This window comes from Camelina sativa, chromosome 5 (genome assembly GCF_000633955.1).
Source record: "Camelina sativa cultivar DH55 chromosome 5, Cs, whole genome shotgun sequence".
Lineage (NCBI taxonomy): Eukaryota > Viridiplantae > Streptophyta > Magnoliopsida > Brassicales > Brassicaceae > Camelina > Camelina sativa.
The window spans coordinates 11827347-11844830 of record NC_025689.1 but is presented as its reverse complement, the minus strand read 5'-3'; the positions used below and the strand labels follow the sequence as shown (position 1 = coordinate 11844830).

Genomic DNA, 17484 nt, shown 5'->3' with positions numbered 1-17484 from the left:
GTAGCTCCAGGGAGCAGTGGGTCATCTTACATTTCTAGGGACAACTTTCAGAGTGATCCTAAAGGTTACTTTGATAATCTCCACGGTAATGGACAGGGTAACAAGTGAGTTTGGTCTTTATTGAATATCTATGCACTGAAAGATGCTTGTTATTGTCAAAAATATTAGTTTCATGAATGAATAAAATTAGACTTTGCTTTACTCGTCTTACTACCTTTTGAATACGTATATGGTCTATAAGAGGGTATCAACATGGATTACATAATGCAAGAAGTGTACATTTCAGTGATCCAACATTAACGTTTGCAAGACTAATTAGCAATTTGGTTCTCACTGACCTTTTACAAGCTCTCTTTCGAGTTCATCCATTTTAATCGTTTAGTTTTGGTGAACATATATATGGTCATGATATTTAATTATCACATAATCTCCTCCTCTTCATTGTTTGTGACAAGATAAAGAGAATTGGACAAATTAACACATGACAATAGTTTTTAGTCTTTACTTAACAATTACAAGAAAACTAGAAACGAACACTTTTGATTCATGTTGTCACATGAAAATGGAAAGATTGGTTCTTCAGAGCGAGAGACCAGATTCTTCATCCTCCTCAAGAGAAGAAGTGTAGACGAAGTAGAAAGTCCAGATCAAACCAAACACTCCAAACAGAATCCAACCCAAGAGGTTGTTGCTGAGCCCAAAGGGTAATCCTGTTCCTTCTGTGGACATCCTCTCGTCCACCAATGCAATTGCCGGGTTGCTCATCACCGCGGTCAAAGCAGCAGTTGCTGCCGCTGAAACTCCAGCTCCCATGGCTGTGACGTTTCCTTCTTGCTTTGTCTCCATTGAGCATCTCACTCCTCCCTTCTTCTTACCCATTGGTGGCAAACCTGAGCAACAATAATAAATCCAACTAGTTACAATCAAAACTGGTTTCTTGATGTTTCTCCATCTCCACTAAACTGAAAGCTTTTGGTATATACGTTTATAAATCACACAACACTAAATCAGCAAACTCCAAATCATGTTATACTTCTCTTGATTGTTTCTAGCCAAAATGGAACCTTTAGATCAAAATAGTTTCTTGATTTCTTGTAGATTTCACCACCAAACGTAGCTTTTCTCTAATCACAAAATTTTCAGCAACCAAAAGATCTTCACTTTTCATCACTAAACCGGAATGAATCTCTCTACTAAGATGAGATCTAAGAAAGAACATAAGAAGAAGGAAAAAGGGAAGGCCTTTACCAAGAACAGGGGCGGAGACGGCGACGGTGGGCTTGAGAAGAAGAGCCGGACGAGCGGCGGAGACAGTGGAAGCGGAGGCAGTGAAGCTGGCCATTTTCTCTCTTTGCTTCCCCTAACGACTGATAGACTCTTCAGTTGAGTTTGATTTAGTTCTATGGCAACAGCAACACTTCTAATTTCTTTGCTTGTGGCTTTTTGGATCAAACAGAGCGACTAAATATGTGTGGTGGATAAAAAATCTGTCCGAACCAACATAAGCCATCTAACTTGGATATGATTCTATCCATACTCCACCTATAGGCTCCATCCACGTGTCATATTTCATCTCTTTCCCTCCCAACACAATCTTTTTCTCTCTTCTTCTTCTCTACTGGTGGGATTCTTATTATAAAACTGCATCAGATTGCACATGTATAACAACCAAAAAAAAGGAGGTATCTTCCGAGGTAAAGAACGAACAACACCATGTTGCTGTAAAACTAAACCTGACATTTAAGCTCTGAGTATTTTTGGTGTATTGTATCAAAAAGAACAAAGATTTACACAAGAAATCGTAAAAAAGAATGAAGCTAATTATAACATTTGGAAAGAAGAAAAGAATTGAATTGAATCTAAGTTTTTGTGGTATCTTGTTTAAAAAAAAAAAAAAATAAATCAATCGTGAATGTTGCACCGTTGTAAGTAAGGGTGATGGTAAGGTACATGTATGTTCCAGTAGCGCTTGTACTTCTCTATACCAATGTCCAGCCACGGCTTCATGATCCCGTCGTAGTGTATAACAGCTGCTTTTTCAATGTCCCTTGCTCTGACTCCTGATTCGTGACCTAGCCCAACCACATTCCATCTCTTCTCCAATGGATACATTTGCCCGTAGAAAGTCAGCCAACCTATTGGCAAGCTCCCTGCTTTCCAAAGATGTCTTTTTACTCCCTGCAATCATAACAATTTCACAACACACACATATGTAAGAATAAGATATTGAATTAATGGATATAACTGATTCATATTTCTAGATGAAGATCACAAACTCATTGAGTTTGAAGAGTCATTCAAAGAAGGTATGTGAAGTTACAAGGTTAACAGTGTGAATCTTGATGCAGAGAACTAAAGAGGGAAGGAGATCCTGTACCAGTTCAAAGTATTTCAGGTATACAGATGTCAGATCCTGTCTTCTCCATGCTTCGAGATCGAATAGATTCATCCCGAATGCCCAAGTGCAAGCCTTAGGATCAAATTTCTGAGCAACCCATGCATCTGAGAAATTAATGACTGTGTCCATCGATTGAAATGAAGGTTCACCTTCGAGACAAGTCTCTACAGCTCCAACAACTTTCCCTTTCATATCAAGGCTCCACAGTCTACTTAGATCTCTTTGAACTACAACATCATGGTCAAAGAGTACGATCTTGTTCAGACCTGGAAAGATTTCTGGGAGATGGAAGCGTGCATGGTTGAGCGATGAAATGATTCTTGGGTCACTTGAATTTTGCATCATCAGCAATTTAGCATGTTCCAAAGGAAAGACATTCATCTCATCAATGTTTAGGATTTGGATTGAAGCTCTGCCACCTGGATTTAATAGAAACCACATTGAGATTGCTGGGTAATTGAGTGAATCTGTCACCACATGGAATACTATCTTTCCCGGTTCCTGCAAGCAGTAATATCATTTGTTAAAAGACATATGGCTTCAGCTTTGATTTGGAAATATTCTCTTCCGAGCATTAAACAAATCGAAATTTTGGATCAGAAAATGGATCTTGCATTAACAAGTCTAAGATCCTAGCAACATGGTTTAAATGATACCTGAGTAATTATATCGGTCATAAATGCTGAATCATGTAAACATAAAACAACACAAGGTTTCTCAACAGTAATAAAAAAAACACGAAATCGTTCACTGAACAAAGAGGACACAATTTGTTACTTCCATTTCCTAGTTTCATAACCAGACACATTCCTATGGTACTAACCACAGTAGAAGCCTAAAGCATTTATCTAGACATCAAATTAAGAAGTATAAAAGAAGTGAACTAGAACATGTTGAAAGAAAGAGAACAAAAGTGAAGCATCTACCTTTGATGAGGAAATTGTAGAGTTAACAACAACCGCACAGGCCAAAACATTGTCAGAGAAGACTACGTAATGGTAGAGATCGGGATTATTATAACTTTGTTGAAAAAGCTGCCTTTTTTCATGATCCAGGGTAAAGTATTCTGTTGTCAACCGCATTGAGAGACAATGAAGCCCTTTTGGGGTAGTCCTTGCTGCAAGCTGCATTAACTTTGCTGCTTGCTTCTTCTGCGCCCGAACTTGTTCTTCGGTTTTATAAGTCATGGCTTGGAGTTTGGTAGCAATGGCAGGACAGTTGTGAAAAGCACGACTGACCTTGTATAACGCAGCTTCCATGGCCTTCAGTCTGTTAGGAGAGCTGAAAGGAACAAAACATGTTAAGTATGACTCTTCAAATTAACACAATATTGGTTTCAAAATTAAATGCCAACGCTTTTACAGAAAGGAACAGGAATCCCTTTGAATCACTCAGCTGTACTTACCTCTTTGGCAAATATTTATCCTTGGTAACATCACCGATAGCCCGTTCCAGCTCTTTTGTTCGAACTCTCAACTCCTTCACGATTTGGGAGTTATTCCCAGGTAGGGCCAAATTCAGATAGGCTTTCGCTTGGATAATTTTGTCTCTGATCTCCTTTACCCTCTCATCTGTTGCTCTATCAAGCTGAACCCTCGTATTCTTTTCACTTTTACCTGAAGGGGGTCGGAATTCTATTTTACGATTAAGTTGAATATCTCTTGCTGGGAATTTCACCTGAGACAGGAAAAAGAGCAGAAATTACTAAATTGAAAGCATATGATCTGACAATATCGATGCAAAGTCCTAATTTGGTTTCCTGTTCACAAGTGTTGGCAAAGCCCATGGAAAAGAAAGTGTCTTGTGATTTGATAAGAAGATACTAGAATTCTCATTGCCAATTGCGTCAGAGCCTAATCCCTATCAACTCGTTATATCTTCATCGACTGAATTAAAATATGCACCTCCGCATTAGAGCTTAGTGTGGTTTGCTGTGAAATGACTGCTTGTTCCTCCTTTGTTTTCTGATTATTTCCTGAAATACATGGTATCTGCTAATAAGAAAGCTTCCACGAAAATGACAAAAAAACAAAGTAACACCAGATCCGAGATATATTACCCCCATCAATTTCTGAGTGAAAGCTTGTTTTGTCTCTCTCAATAGACTGCACAGTATCATTACTTCTATCAGAGGAATTTGACGAAACCACAGAATTAAACTCTTGATCCTGCAAAATGCGTTGAGGCTCCTTCAAGCCTTCTTCGTCCTGAAATAACAAAGCAACCCAACTTCAGCAAAAAGAATGCTAAAAAAAACAAGGTTTACTGAGATGAGTAGCAGCAAAAAGAACCTGTTCAATAGCGGTAAGTCTAAGGTCATCAGTCTTATATGTCTGCACAAATAAAGGTAGCATCTCAGTTGTTCACATCTCGAGAAAAATGAAACATATAAGCATAGCTACAATAACATAGAATTCATGGCACAATCAAACTACAAATACTGAAGAGTTCCTGATGAGAGGATTAGAACAGAAGAAATCAGAAAATACTCACAATGTCGGATAATTCTTCAATAAATTCTCCTCTATCTGCCAGAAAACAATCAGCAGACAAAATCAAAACATAATTCAGAAGCGTATATCGAAAAAGCTGAGACTACATCAACCACCAAACAAAGGTAAAATCGAATAGCGAATTCGAGAAATCCAAACAATCGATATCGAGTAAACAACTTGTACACATGAATGTTCCACTAAACTACGGCCATATCGATCAATCTAACATCCGCTAAGACCAAAATAAGAATTAGGAAGCTCACCGACGGAAGTAATACTCTTGAGGCGATTCGAAACGAAAACAATCGGAGCTAACACGGATAACAATAGCAGCGAGAGGATCAGAATCCTCTGCCAACGGCGAATTTGATTCATCAATGTGCGAAAGAACTCTTCATAAATTTGTTTTTATCTCCTCCCTAATCGTTCTCCACGAAGAAGAAGAAGCACATTCCCAGAGGGAAGAACACACAGATCTCCGAGATTCACTACTTGCTTGATTGATGGAAAACGAATGAACAGATTAGGGTTTCCAGATTCTTCTTCTTCTCCGAATTTGGATTTTGGATTCGAGAGAGTCTGTTTCTACGCGTTCGTCTCTTCTGGGAGATTCAGAGAGCTTCCTCGTGCATGTTTGGGGACTTAACTTCGCTCTCTTAATTTTTTTTCACTTGAAAAAAAAAAAGTTAATAAAAAATAAAAATTATTTATTGTTTTGATACGGAGGAGAGAGGAGAGGATCCAATCCATGTTGAGATGTCAAATGTTACGGTGGGGATCAGGTGCGGCACGGTGTACATGTGGAGGCATGTGATAATAATTATGCCGTTGATGACGCAAAGCTTAAACTACAATTTTGTCTTCTTTTGACTGGCTCAATGAAAACCTGCCGTTGATATTTCGACACGTGGATAGAGTGTACGGTCAAATGATGTGTTCAGGAGTGGAGGGAACAACTAGAATGTTTTGCGATCTACAGAATGTGTTACTTTTGTATTGATCGTTTCATTTTCAGCAGGTTTAAGGGATACACGAATGACCAATGTGTATAGGTTAAAAATGATTTAAATTGCCAATTGTCGGTAGGAACTAGGAAGCACATAAAGTAGTAAATTCGACGACGTACTGAGTAGACTGTAGTTAGTGTGACTAATTTATGCTGTTTGGGGTAGAGGTTTGCGTGATGTCTCTCTCATCAATTTTCATCTACCAATTATTCGTCAAATGATGATAAAATTTATTCGATTTGTCAAACAAAATGATGCATCAAATTTATTTTTTTTTATTTAAAAAATATTCATTATAACATAGTAACTGATCTAACGGAACATGATAAATAATGATTTAAGAAAACTGTTTTTTTTTTTTTTTTTGATTGAATGAATGAGCTTGAACATGTTTGAGAAACAAAATGAGTGTTTTTAAAGTAAATTCGAAATTAGGGGTTTTGAGAGTAAAATTGTGGATCTTTTGTTCGTCTGGATATGACTCTTTTCTTTAGTAGTTGGGGAATTTCTTTTGACTTTTTGTTTTGTTTTCAATTTGTTACATACGTGTACGTAGATTTGAGCTTATCTAAATTTTCGTCACTAGATTGTAGTAGTATTTGTTATTGGACCAAATGATGCTAAACCACTAATCTACAATAAACACATACTTCTATTACACGAAATTTATTAAACATTAACTGACAATGCTATTTTCTTGTAAACGTTTATTTTTGAAAAAGTAAATCACCAATTCAATCATTGAGAGAACCAAACACTCTGTCAACTTCATTGATTCCTCCTCCTCTAACACTGTTAACCAGTTGTTTCACTTTATCCCCCAACTCCAAATATTTCACAACAAACAAAAAAGTAAAATATCTATCTTAGAAAAAAAAAAAAAGTGTACTACAAACTTAAGAAAAAAACAAAAGTGAAAAAGAAGATTGTTTCTCAAAAAAATCGGGCTACTGGGCTTTTACAACCTCGGAAAAAGCCCATTTGACAAAAAAACAAAAAAACACAAATGGAAAAAAATAAAAGAAAAAAAAGGAAAAAAACAGAGAGAGAAAAGGAAGAAACGTCTTTTTTTACTCTATACGGGGTATCGTCGCTTCTCTTCACCTCAACACGAAGACCCCTTTGATTTGTTTCCATGAGAGATAGATAGAGATAGAGAGGACTGAGGAGCCTTCTTCAACCTATTATATAACCCTCCTCTTCCTCGATTCTTCAGATCGTCTCCTCACCACACACACCACTCACCTTAATTCCCCTCTCCATTCTATATATCCTTCTCTCATCCCATCCCCCAGATTCTTCTCCTCAGCTTCCTTTTCTCCGTCTTCACTCCGATTGAAGACTTTCTCCACTCCGCTTCACCTCGACCCTTCAGTGTTGAGACTTAACCGGATTTGGATTTCAATGTAGGTATCTCTACCAACGTAAATCTGGGTTCTTTTTTTTTTTGTTTTATGGTTGGGTCGTTGTCTTGTATTATCGTATACATGCAGTTTTGGGGAGAGTACGTGCGATTAAGCGACTAATCTTCTTTGATATACGAAACAAGAAGGGTTTGAACGGAGAGGAGTAATGGAAGGAGGAAACATGGTGGTCAGGGTGAAGAGAGATACGGTGGTGGCATGCATGACTTGTTCTCTCTGTGACAATCTCCTCCGTGACGCCACTACCATTTCTGAGTGTCTTCATACGTGTTAGTTCTTTCTCTTCTCACTTCTCTTTCTCCTTTTTGATTTACGTTTTCAATTTCGCTTTTCCGATTCCCATCTGTAATTCGCAAATTCTTCGTCTTTTTCGTTGTTTGATTGATTTCTCTGTGTTTTCATATTTGTATGGTTGTTGTTGTTGATCTTGTCTTCCGGTTATGTTTTTTGTGTTTATCAATTCATAACTTTTATCGATTGATTTGATGAAGCTCGTATTCAGGGGTCAATGAATAGTTGGTTTCCTCAACTAACAGTTGTTGATGTTGACCAGAATCTTCAATTTTTGTTTACATTTAGACTTCAAGAATCAGCTTTTTTGTTCGTCTGTTTAGGTGACTTTGAGAGTGTTTTCTTTGCCAAAGATGGTTTGTGGTCAAACTCATGCTCGAAATTATATTTCTTTCTCGAAATTTGGTTTTTGGCTAGTCATGTAAAAATCTTGTAGCTGCATGTAGTTTAGTTAGACTGTATCCAACATGTAAGTCAAGTTCAATTAATAAGTGCCTCCAATCTGTTTGATGGCAGTTGATTTTCGTATGAAGTAGCGTTTACCAGCTTCTTTCCTCTCCGGGAATCAAGACAGTTTTAGATTCTTTTTGGAGACTTAATCAATCTTCAGTTCCGTTATTTATATAGCCCTGTTGTTAGCCTTTACCTACAAATTTACCTTGTTACTTTAATGGCTAAAACGGTCAAATATATGAGAGATCTGATTAATATGCTCATTTAGTGTGGTCTTTATTGTTGAACTGAGCAATTTCCGTTTTAATATTGTAAGTTTCTTCTGTATATTTGAGTTTCTGCAGTGCCAAAATTACGTGTCCTCATTTGTTTCTTGGTTTGGTTTCTGGGGATATATGCAGTATCGCCATCAATTTTGCGGTTCCATTTTGGTCTGATGCCAACGCTTTTGTTTAGGTTGCTATCAACGATTTAAAAAACAAACTAGATGTTTGTTGGTAGCATCTGATATTAAACATTTTCTTCTTACCCAGAAGTTACTACTTATGAAATGAGAAAAGTTCTTAGATCACTTTTGTACAGTTTGTAGGAAATGCATTTATGAGAAAATCACAGAGGATGAGATAGAGTGCTGTCCAGTATGTGATATTGACCTCGGTGGTACCCCCCTTGAGAAACTAAAGTATGTTTCTCTTCTCCTCTATTTCAGTTACACATTCTGATTGGTTTAGTAGTTATATTTTCTTCCTATATTACATGTGTACCACAGACCACTAGAAAGGCTTTTAGCTCTTACTGGTGATAGGATAAAATATTTTAAACATAATGCCGAAGAGTTTATTTTAGAACCAGACATAAATCTCTTTAGTACTATATTCTTATAACCTTAACATGCTGGTTAGCATGATACTTTCGTTGGTACCAATAATTTATTTTAGAACCAGAAACAAGTCTCTTTAGTACTGTTCTCTCTCTTACTAGTCTTCCTCCAGTAAGAGCCTTCTTGGTGTGTGAACATATGCATTCACTAAGGAACCACTCGTATGCATGTATTTTAGGCCTGACCACATTTTGCAAGACTTGAGGACCAAATTATTTCCTCTAAAACGAAAGAGAGAGAGTGTGTCTTCCAACACATTACCTGCAAGGAGGAAAGAGAGGTCTATCTCGTCTTTGGTGGTAAGTACACCTAGGGTTGCAGCACAAGCTGGTACAACAGGAAAAAGAACAAAAACGGCGACGAGAAAAGATGTTCGAGGTAGTGGTTCATTCACTAAGAGAGTTGTGAAAAAGGAAGAAGAATTTGGAGATGATAACACAGAGAGTGCAAGCTCGCCTGAAACACTTAAAAAATTCACTCAGAATAAAAGGCAGGTAAAGAAGGTGATCAATGCATGTCTCTTTTGCTTTATGTTTCTTTTATTTTGGTACATATCATTCAAACTATATTGTTCATTTTCAGCTTCAAACACAACCTTATAACCAATTATGATCGTTAGATAGTATCTCACACATTTAGTTAATATTTTTTTCTTTTTTGCAGTCTTCATATGCAGAGCCTAACCAGGCCCTTTCTAATAGAAGAAACAAGAGTGGTGATGAACCTTGGGATTCGAAATTGCATTCGTGGAAACCTCTAAATTTTCTTGTTGAAGTGGCAAACGGAACAGAGGACTCAAAATCTGAGCATGGAAATGCATCTCACAATGATGTTGAGGGGAGTAAAACCAAAACAAAGGAGCAGAAAAGAAAATGTAAACTTGAGGAAGAGATCAGCAACAACGGTGATCCTACAACATCAGAAACTGCTACTCTTAAAAGAACGCGTAGGACTCGCCGCAAAAGGTCTTCTTCTTTTGGTGATTCAAGAATTTCACCATTACCAGGTGCAGCAAGCCTGAAACAGGAGAGGAGAAATGGTCCTGTTTGGTTCTCACTTGTTGCGTCAACTAATCAGTGAGATTCTTGTTCTGTATCTGAGTTTTACACATATTCATTTCTATTTGCTTGGTATCTTGACGAGGACTCGCTGGTTTCAGGGATGGAGAAACATCTTTGCCTCAGATTCCAGCAAACTACTTGAGATTAAGGTTATTTTTCTTTTCTTTGTTATTTGTCAACTTAAATTAAATATTACGTTTCCATCTATGGCTTCAAATTCCATCTCGCAGTTGTTTATAGTTTCCATGTTATATTTGTTTTTGTGGTATTTTTTTCTTGATAAAGCCCCCTTATTTTCTGGAATGGGAGTGTCTAATTTATTGGTTGGAAGAATTATATCGTACCAGAGTTGATCCCCTGTCTCATTATTTGGGTAGGGATGGAAGTATTCCAGTTTCTCATATCCAAAAGTACCTCATGAAGAAGCTTGATCTCAAAAGTGAAACTGAGGTAAGCAACCTTTTCTAGCCAGTTGCCACTTTTTTGTTTCTAACATGGAATCACATAGGCTGTAGTTATATAGATCGAGTCATTTCTTGTGCTTACTGGGATGACTATAAGGTCCATAGATGATATATTACCTTGAAACTTATATGCCACACAAGCATCATGGCTGATGAGTCTCACTGGTTCTTAAAGCTTAACTCCACAATGACCTTTAATGTTGGTTAACTAAGATCCATAAATGTTTAAACCAAAATAAACTCTTTCCTTTGTTTCGCAATTATTGTATAGCGAGTATATCTGATGATTAGGACTTTTCTGACCATTGTCTTTGATTCTTTGAACTATGGAAATAAAGTATGTACCTTATTGAGGATAATGGATTAAAATGTCAATCGTATATGGTATCTTTTTTAACAGGTGGAGATAAAATGTATGGGAGAACCAGTGCTCCCAACATTGCAGCTTCACAGCCTAGTGGACTTATGGTTGGAAACAACTTCTAAGCATGAAAGAGTCGCTGCGTCTGTAGGTTCCTCTGCAAAGGAATTTGTGATGGTGCTAGTTTATGGTCGGAAGCTCCCTGAAAGCAACAACTAAATAACTTATTCATTGAATCATCTCGAGGCCGAGAGAAGCAGCAAAGGGCAGGAGCAGTGTTGTGTAGAAAACTTGGAAATTTATATTTATTTAATTATTAGACTCTTTAAATTGAAAGATTGGTGAGACAGACCCTTTCGTTTGTTATCCAAGAAGATTCAGATTTGCTTTTTAAAGGTGATTTTGTCCGTTTTGGACACTTATATGTATGATTGGAAAGTGTTGTCATTTCTACAAACATTTGATTCCTTGTTTGGACTAAATGAGAAGTACACGGAATTATTGTGAACCGAATGACTTGGGAATTATTGAGAAGTCAACAAACAAAACAAACAATAATAACTCTAAAGAGTTAGTCATGATGTGTATGTTTCTAAAAGAGAGCTATTATAAAAGTTTTCAAACTATTTCTTTTAGAAAAAAATGACCAGTAAGAAATAATGAAATATGTACCTTAGAAAAAACGATCAAAACGACTCGACATATTGGACACTCAAAAAGCTCAAATTGAAAGTGCAAGAGATAGCGAGGTAATTTATATGGTTTACTTGTATCAGATTTGGATCTTGGGTCATTATTTTATGGGCGAATAGAACGTCCATTTGTTCGATCTTCTATAAAAAAAAACCATGTGCGAGTTGCATTCCGTCCGACTAACCTTTTTAACATAACAGTGCGTTAGTTTAAATTGAAAAACAAATTTTCGATACATTATCTAAACCCACATATAACAAGTAGCTTTTCTAACATATGTTATTATAACAAGAATGCTTAACTAATTGGCATAACATTATCCTTTTTATATATTATCTTTAAAATAATGTATGATTTATTTGTCACCAAATGTCTTACTACTAATAATTGTCAAGCGTAAGGTTTTATGCTTAATATTGATGACGGTATTTCAATTCAAAAAGCAAATTTTCCATAGCTTAACTAATACTTCCTCCGTTTCACAAAGAATGTCATTCTGACACATTTCACACAAATTAAGAAAAGTTTGAATTATACATGCTTGCCCCTATTTAGTAAGTGATTAATGGTTTAATTTTAATAAAAATGAAAAGAACTTTAGGTTTAGGGGTAAAAAAGAAAATTTAGTATTAAAAAGCATATTAGAAATGTAGAATGACACTCTTTGTGTAATATTTTTTTTTTATCTAAAATGACACTCTTTATGAAACAGAGGAAGTAATTAATAGCCTACTTATTACAACTAGTTTTTTTTCATATACATTACAAAAACTAAAGTATGATTTGTCTGTCGCTAAATGTTTACTCAAATGTAAACTTTTCCCACTAAATAATAATGACGTGTATTACTTCAATTCAAAAAAAAAATTCTCGATAGATTTTCTTATATATAATAATTCACATACTATAACTACTTTTCTTAACATAGTTTAAAAAGCGGTTTCCGCTTAATAATAATGATGATGTGCATTACTTCAGTTTAAAAAGCGGTTTGCAATAGATTCCCTAATAAATATATCATTTTAGATATACATTACAAGAACAAGCGTTCATGAGCATAACTTTATCTTTCTTATTTTCTCATAAATAACGTATGATTCATCGATTGCCAAATGTCTCGCTAATGCTAGTCAAGTGTGTAAGCTTTTTCCGCTAAATAATGATGAAGTGCGTTATTTTAATTCAATAAATTATTTTTTGATAGATTGCCTTATAAATAATAACACACATATTACATCTTACTTTTTTAATGTATGTTACAAAAACATACGTGCTAGACTAGTTGGCGTATTTTTTTTATTTTTTATTGTCTCATAAATAACGCATGGTTTGTCTATCACCAAATATTTCGCTAATGATAGTCAAGTGTGTAAGCTTTTCTGCTTAATAATGATGATGTGTGTCACTTCAATTCAAAAAGTAAATTCTTAATAGATTCTCTAATAATAATAACTCACATACTACAGCTAGTTTTCTTAACATACATTGTTAGAACATGCGTGCTAGACTGGTTAGTGTAACATTATTTTTCTTATATCAAAATAACGTATGATTTGTCTATCGCCAAATGTCTCGTTAATGGTAGTCAAGAGTGTAAGATTTTTTCCATTTATTATTGATGACATGCGTTTGTTTAATTCAAAAAGCGTGTTTTCAAAGGATAACCTAATAAATAGTAACATACATATTACAACTAGCTTCATAACATACGTCAGTAGAACAAGCGTGCTTGACTAGTTTGCATAAGAATTTCTTTCTTATTATCTCAAAAAGTAACGTATGATTCATCCACCGTCAGATGTCTCGTTAATGGTACTCAAGTGTTTGAGCTTTTTCCGCTTATTAATGCATGATAATATGCGTTAGTTTAAATCAAAACGCGTCAAAATACGCTAATACATAGTAACATACATATTACAATTACATTCTTCCCTTTTAACAAGTTGCTACTTTTTTGTTTCTAACTAATATACACTCAGTATAACATGGAGTCACATAGGCTGTAGGTATAAATATAGGTATACAGATCTAGTCAATTCTTGTGCTTACTAGGATGACTATAAGGTCTATAATTGTTAGTGTTATTATATGTCTCACAAGCTGCACCTATAGCGTGAACATGGCTGATGAGTCTCACTGGTTCAAAAAACCAAACTCCACAATGACCTTTAATGTTGGTTAACTAAGAACCATAAATGTTTAAACCAGAATAAACTCTTCTTTTGTTTCCCAACTATTTTATGGAGAGTATATATGATGATTATGATTTTTTAACCATTTCTTTTGATATTTTGAACCATGGAAATACCAGTATGAACCTTATTGAGGATAGTGGATTAAAAGTGCACTCGACATTATTTTTATTATCTCAAAAATAACGTATGATTTGTCTATCGCCAAATGTCTCGCTAATGGAAGTCAAGTGTAAACTTTTTCAGCTAAATAATAATGGCGTGTGTTACTTCAATTTAAAAAGTGAGAGTGTGCAAGCTTTCTCCACTTAATAATAATGATGTGGGTTACTTCAATAAATAAAACGGATTCTCAATAGATTCTCTAATAAATAATAACTCGCATATTAAATATATATTTTTAGATATACGTTACAAGAACAAGTGTGCTTGAGCGTAACTTTGTCTTTCTTATTATCTCATAAATAACGTATGATTCGTCTATCGCCAAATGTCTTGTTAATGGTAGTCAAGTGTGATAAAAAAATTTCACTAAATAATGATGAAGTGCGTTACTTCAATTCAATATAATAATTTTTGATAGATTCTCTTATAAATAATAATCCACATATTACATCTAACTTTCTTAATATATGTTATGAAAACAAGCGTGCTAGACTAGTTGGCGTAATTTTGTCTTTTTTATTATCTCAAAAATAACGTATGATTTTCCTATCACTAAATCTCTTGCTAATGATAGTCAAGTGTGCAAGTTTTTTCTACTTAACAATGACGTGTTTTACTTCAATTCAAAAAACCAATTCTTAATAGATTCCCTAATAAATAATAACTCACATACTACAACTAGCTTCCTTAACATAAAGAACATGCATGCTAGGCTCGTTGGTGTAATGTTGTCTTTCTTATTTTAAAAATAACCTATGATTTGTCCATCGCCAAATGTCTCGCTAATGGTAGTCAAGTGGGCAAGTTTTTTTTACTTAATAATGACGTGTTTTACATCAATCAAAAAGCCAATTCCTAATAGATTCCCTAATAAATAGTAACTCACATACTACAACTAGCTTTCTTAACATACATAACATGCATGCTAGACTCGTTGGTGTAACATTTTATTTCTTATCTCAAAAATAACGTATTATTTGTCCATCGCCAAATGTCTCGCTAATGGTAGTCAAGTGTGCAAGATTTTTCTACTTAATCATGACGTGTGTTACTTCAATTCAAAAAGCCAATTCTTAATAGATTCCTTAATAAATAATAACTCACATACTACAACTAGCTTTCTTAACATACAAAACATGCGTGATAGACTCATTGGTGTAACGTTGTCTTTCTTATCTCAAAAATAACGTATGATTTGTCCATCGCCAAATGTCTCGCTAATGGTAGTCAAGTGAGCAAGCTTTTTCTACTTAATAATGACGTGTGTTACTTCAATTCAAAAAGCCAATTCTAAATAGATTCCCTTATAAATAATAACTCGCATACTACAACTAGCTTTCTTAACATACAGAACATGCATGCTAGACTCGTTGATGTAACGTTTTCTTTCTTATCTCAAAAATAACGTATAATTTTTCCATCGCCAAATGTCTCGTTAATGGTAGTCAAGTGTGCAAGTTTTTTTTACTTAATAATGACGTGTGTTACTTCAATCGAAAAAGCCAATTCTGAATACATTCCCTAATAAATAATAACTCACATACTACAACTAGCTTTCTTAACATACATAACATGCGTGCTAGACTCGTTGGTGTAACGTTGTCTTTCTTATCTCAAAAATAACGTAGGATTTTTCCATCGCCAAATGTCTTGCTAATGGTAGTCAAGTGTTCAAGATTTTTCTACTTTATAATGACGTGTGTTACTTCAATTCAAAAAGCCAATTCTTAATAGATTCCCTAATAATTAATAACTCGCATACTATAAGTAGCTTTCTTAACATACAAAACATGCATGCTAGACTCATTGGTGTAACGTTGTCTTTCTTATATCAAAAATAACGTATGATTTGTCTATCGCTAGATGTCTCACTAATGGTAGTCAAGTGTTCAAGTTTTTTTCTATTTATTAATGATGTCATGTGTTAGTTTAATTCAAAATGCGTATTTTCAATGGATAACTAATAAATAGTAACATACATATTACAACTAGCTTTCATAATATATGTTAGTAGAACAAGCGTGCTTGACTAGTTGATATAAGAATTTCATTCTTATTATATCAAAGATAACGCTTATGGTAGTCAAGTGTGTGAGCTTTTTACGCTTATTAATGATAATATGCGTTAGTTTAAATAAAAAGTATCAAAATATCCTAATAAATAGTAACGTACATATTACAACTCGTTTTCATAACATACGTTATTAGAACAAACGTGCTTGACTAGTTAAAAATAACTTAAGATTCGTCCATCACCAAATATTATACTAATGATAACAAAGTGTGTTATTTCAATTTGGAAAGTAATACTTAGATAAATACCTTAATTCACATATAGAGCTACCTTTCTTAACTTACATTACTAGAAAAAACAAGTTTGAGTACTTGACATTATAATATCTTTCTTAGTATTTCAAAAATAACATACCATTTGTTCGTCGCACCATGTATCTTGCTAATAATAGTGAGGCTTATAAGCTTCTTTCTCGCTTACGTATTACATTTTATCTTTTTTTAACTAATACTATTATTAAAATAACTAAATAAGTATGCTTAACTAATTAACCTACTATGATCAATCCCCAATTGTCTTGCATATGATGGTGACATACATGTAAAAATCTGTTTTTGCTTGATAATAACATCTTCATCAATGGTATGTTGGAAGGTATCTTAGCAGAACATTATTAGAATTTTTCCATTTGTTCTTGATATTTAAAAAGTAATAAATGTTTAATTATACATATATTATTTTTACACACAAAACACTGTTGTTTACGAAAATTTTGATAAATTTCATTTTTTGTTAATTTTTTTTTTTTGGTTAAATTAGTAATTTTTAGTTTTTTCGCAAACTTTAAACATTATTAATATTTTCTGTAGAACAAGAAAAAAGATCTAAAACTTGAGTTTAAGAGAGATAGGAGTAAAAATTTATATCAAACAACAATAGTTTGGAATTCCATAAAGTAACTTAGGATGCTAATATGATATTATGGGAAAAACTCTTTATATACTCAAAAATCATTAGACTAGTACCCAAGTAGTATTTAATAATGAAATCATTAAACTGTTTATTAGTAGATATAGTTTCTACATTTAGCAACACTTCTGCTAACACACATCATTGATCCGTGGAAGAGAAAAACACGTCATAATGTACTAAATGTAACCGTTAGAAACTGTTGAAAAAAAGTTTGGTACCACTTTATCTTTTTACTTATCAAAAAAAACTTGAGAGAATCCAATTTCTTAACCCTTTTTTTTTACTTAAACGTAGTGTAGATCAGTAGATTTATTTAATTACAGCAAACAATCTTTTGTATAAAAAGAGGTCAACAAAATTTCCAAAGTATAATGATGCTAATTTTGATTAGTTATTATAATATTGTCAGAAAATAGAAAAATCTAATTGCAGAAAATAATAATAATTCGGACCAGAGTCTTACTTAAGGTCTTCGAGTAGGGACCCACCGTTCTGAGTCTGTGACAGACACAGACGCCGGTTTCGTTCTTTCTCTCTTTGCTTTTTTCCAAAAAAATAAAAAGTAAAGTTGTCTTTTTCATTTTTTTTTTTTTAATTTTGTTCACTTGAGGGTA

General features: G+C 34.3%; 3 protein-coding genes across 8 annotated transcripts; 1 reads left to right on the top strand and 2 right to left on the bottom strand.

Moving 5' to 3' along the window:
- Window positions 399-1456, bottom strand: LOC104786597 (photosystem II reaction center W protein, chloroplastic-like). Its single transcript, XM_010512038.2, has 2 exons — window positions 1249-1456; window positions 399-890 (listed from the first exon to the last, which is right to left on the bottom strand). Exons 1-2 carry the CDS (start codon window positions 1340-1342, stop codon window positions 580-582), a joined length of 405 nt encoding a protein of 134 aa, XP_010510340.1. The 5' UTR covers window positions 1343-1456; the 3' UTR covers window positions 399-579.
- Window positions 1717-5582, bottom strand: LOC104786596 (probable galacturonosyltransferase 5). The gene is made up of 9 exons (XM_010512037.2): window positions 5157-5582; window positions 4892-4926; window positions 4690-4731; window positions 4458-4605; window positions 4303-4373; window positions 3804-4075; window positions 3325-3679; window positions 2378-2899; window positions 1717-2178 (listed from the first exon to the last, which is right to left on the bottom strand). Exons 1-9 carry the CDS (start codon window positions 5266-5268, stop codon window positions 1903-1905), a joined length of 1833 nt encoding a protein of 610 aa, XP_010510339.1. The 5' UTR covers window positions 5269-5582; the 3' UTR covers window positions 1717-1902.
- LOC104786594 (E3 ubiquitin protein ligase DRIP2) lies at window positions 6949-11262 on the top strand. 6 transcript variants are annotated; one of them, XM_010512035.1, is made up of 8 exons: window positions 6949-7306; window positions 7394-7593; window positions 8651-8750; window positions 9127-9442; window positions 9612-10024; window positions 10108-10158; window positions 10387-10459; window positions 10874-11262. In XM_010512035.1, exons 2-8 carry the CDS (start codon window positions 7473-7475, stop codon window positions 11051-11053), a joined length of 1254 nt encoding a protein of 417 aa, XP_010510337.1. In that variant the 5' UTR covers window positions 6949-7306; window positions 7394-7472; the 3' UTR covers window positions 11054-11262. The 6 variants fall into 6 exon arrangements, with proteins under 6 accessions (XP_010510337.1, XP_010510330.1, XP_010510334.1 ...); XM_010512028.1 differs by having other exon boundaries at window positions 9127-9451; XM_010512032.1 differs by having other exon boundaries at window positions 6964-7306; window positions 7453-7593; window positions 9127-9451.

What these genes read in the sequence shown, in the direction of transcription:
- LOC104786596 (XM_010512037.2), bottom strand. Translation starts at nt 5,268, where the DNA reads ATGAATCAAATTCGCCGTTGGCAGAGGATTCTGATCCTCTCGCTGCTA. An exon ending in TCACTCAGAAATTGATGGGG is followed by an intron (nt 4,374 to 4,457) that starts GTAATATATCTC and finishes CATGTATTTCAG; the next exon opens with GAAATAATCAGAAAACAAAG. An exon ending in CACTAAGCTCTAATGCGGAG is followed by an intron (nt 4,076 to 4,302) that starts GTGCATATTTTA and finishes TTCCTGTCTCAG; the next exon opens with GTGAAATTCCCAGCAAGAGA.
- LOC104786594 (XM_010512028.1), top strand. Translation starts at nt 7,473, where the DNA reads ATGGAAGGAGGAAACATGGTGGTCAGGGTGAAGAGAGATACGGTGGTG. An exon ending in GCAAACTACTTGAGATTAAG is followed by an intron (nt 10,159 to 10,386) that starts GTTATTTTTCTT and finishes TTATTTGGGTAG; the next exon opens with GGATGGAAGTATTCCAGTTT. An exon ending in ATCTCAAAAGTGAAACTGAG is followed by an intron (nt 10,460 to 10,873) that starts GTAAGCAACCTT and finishes CTTTTTTAACAG; the next exon opens with GTGGAGATAAAATGTATGGG.
- LOC104786597 (XM_010512038.2), bottom strand. Translation starts at nt 1,342, where the DNA reads ATGGCCAGCTTCACTGCCTCCGCTTCCACTGTCTCCGCCGCTCGTCCG. An exon ending in CGTCTCCGCCCCTGTTCTTG is followed by an intron (nt 891 to 1,248) that starts GTAAAGGCCTTC and finishes ATTGTTGCTCAG; the next exon opens with GTTTGCCACCAATGGGTAAG.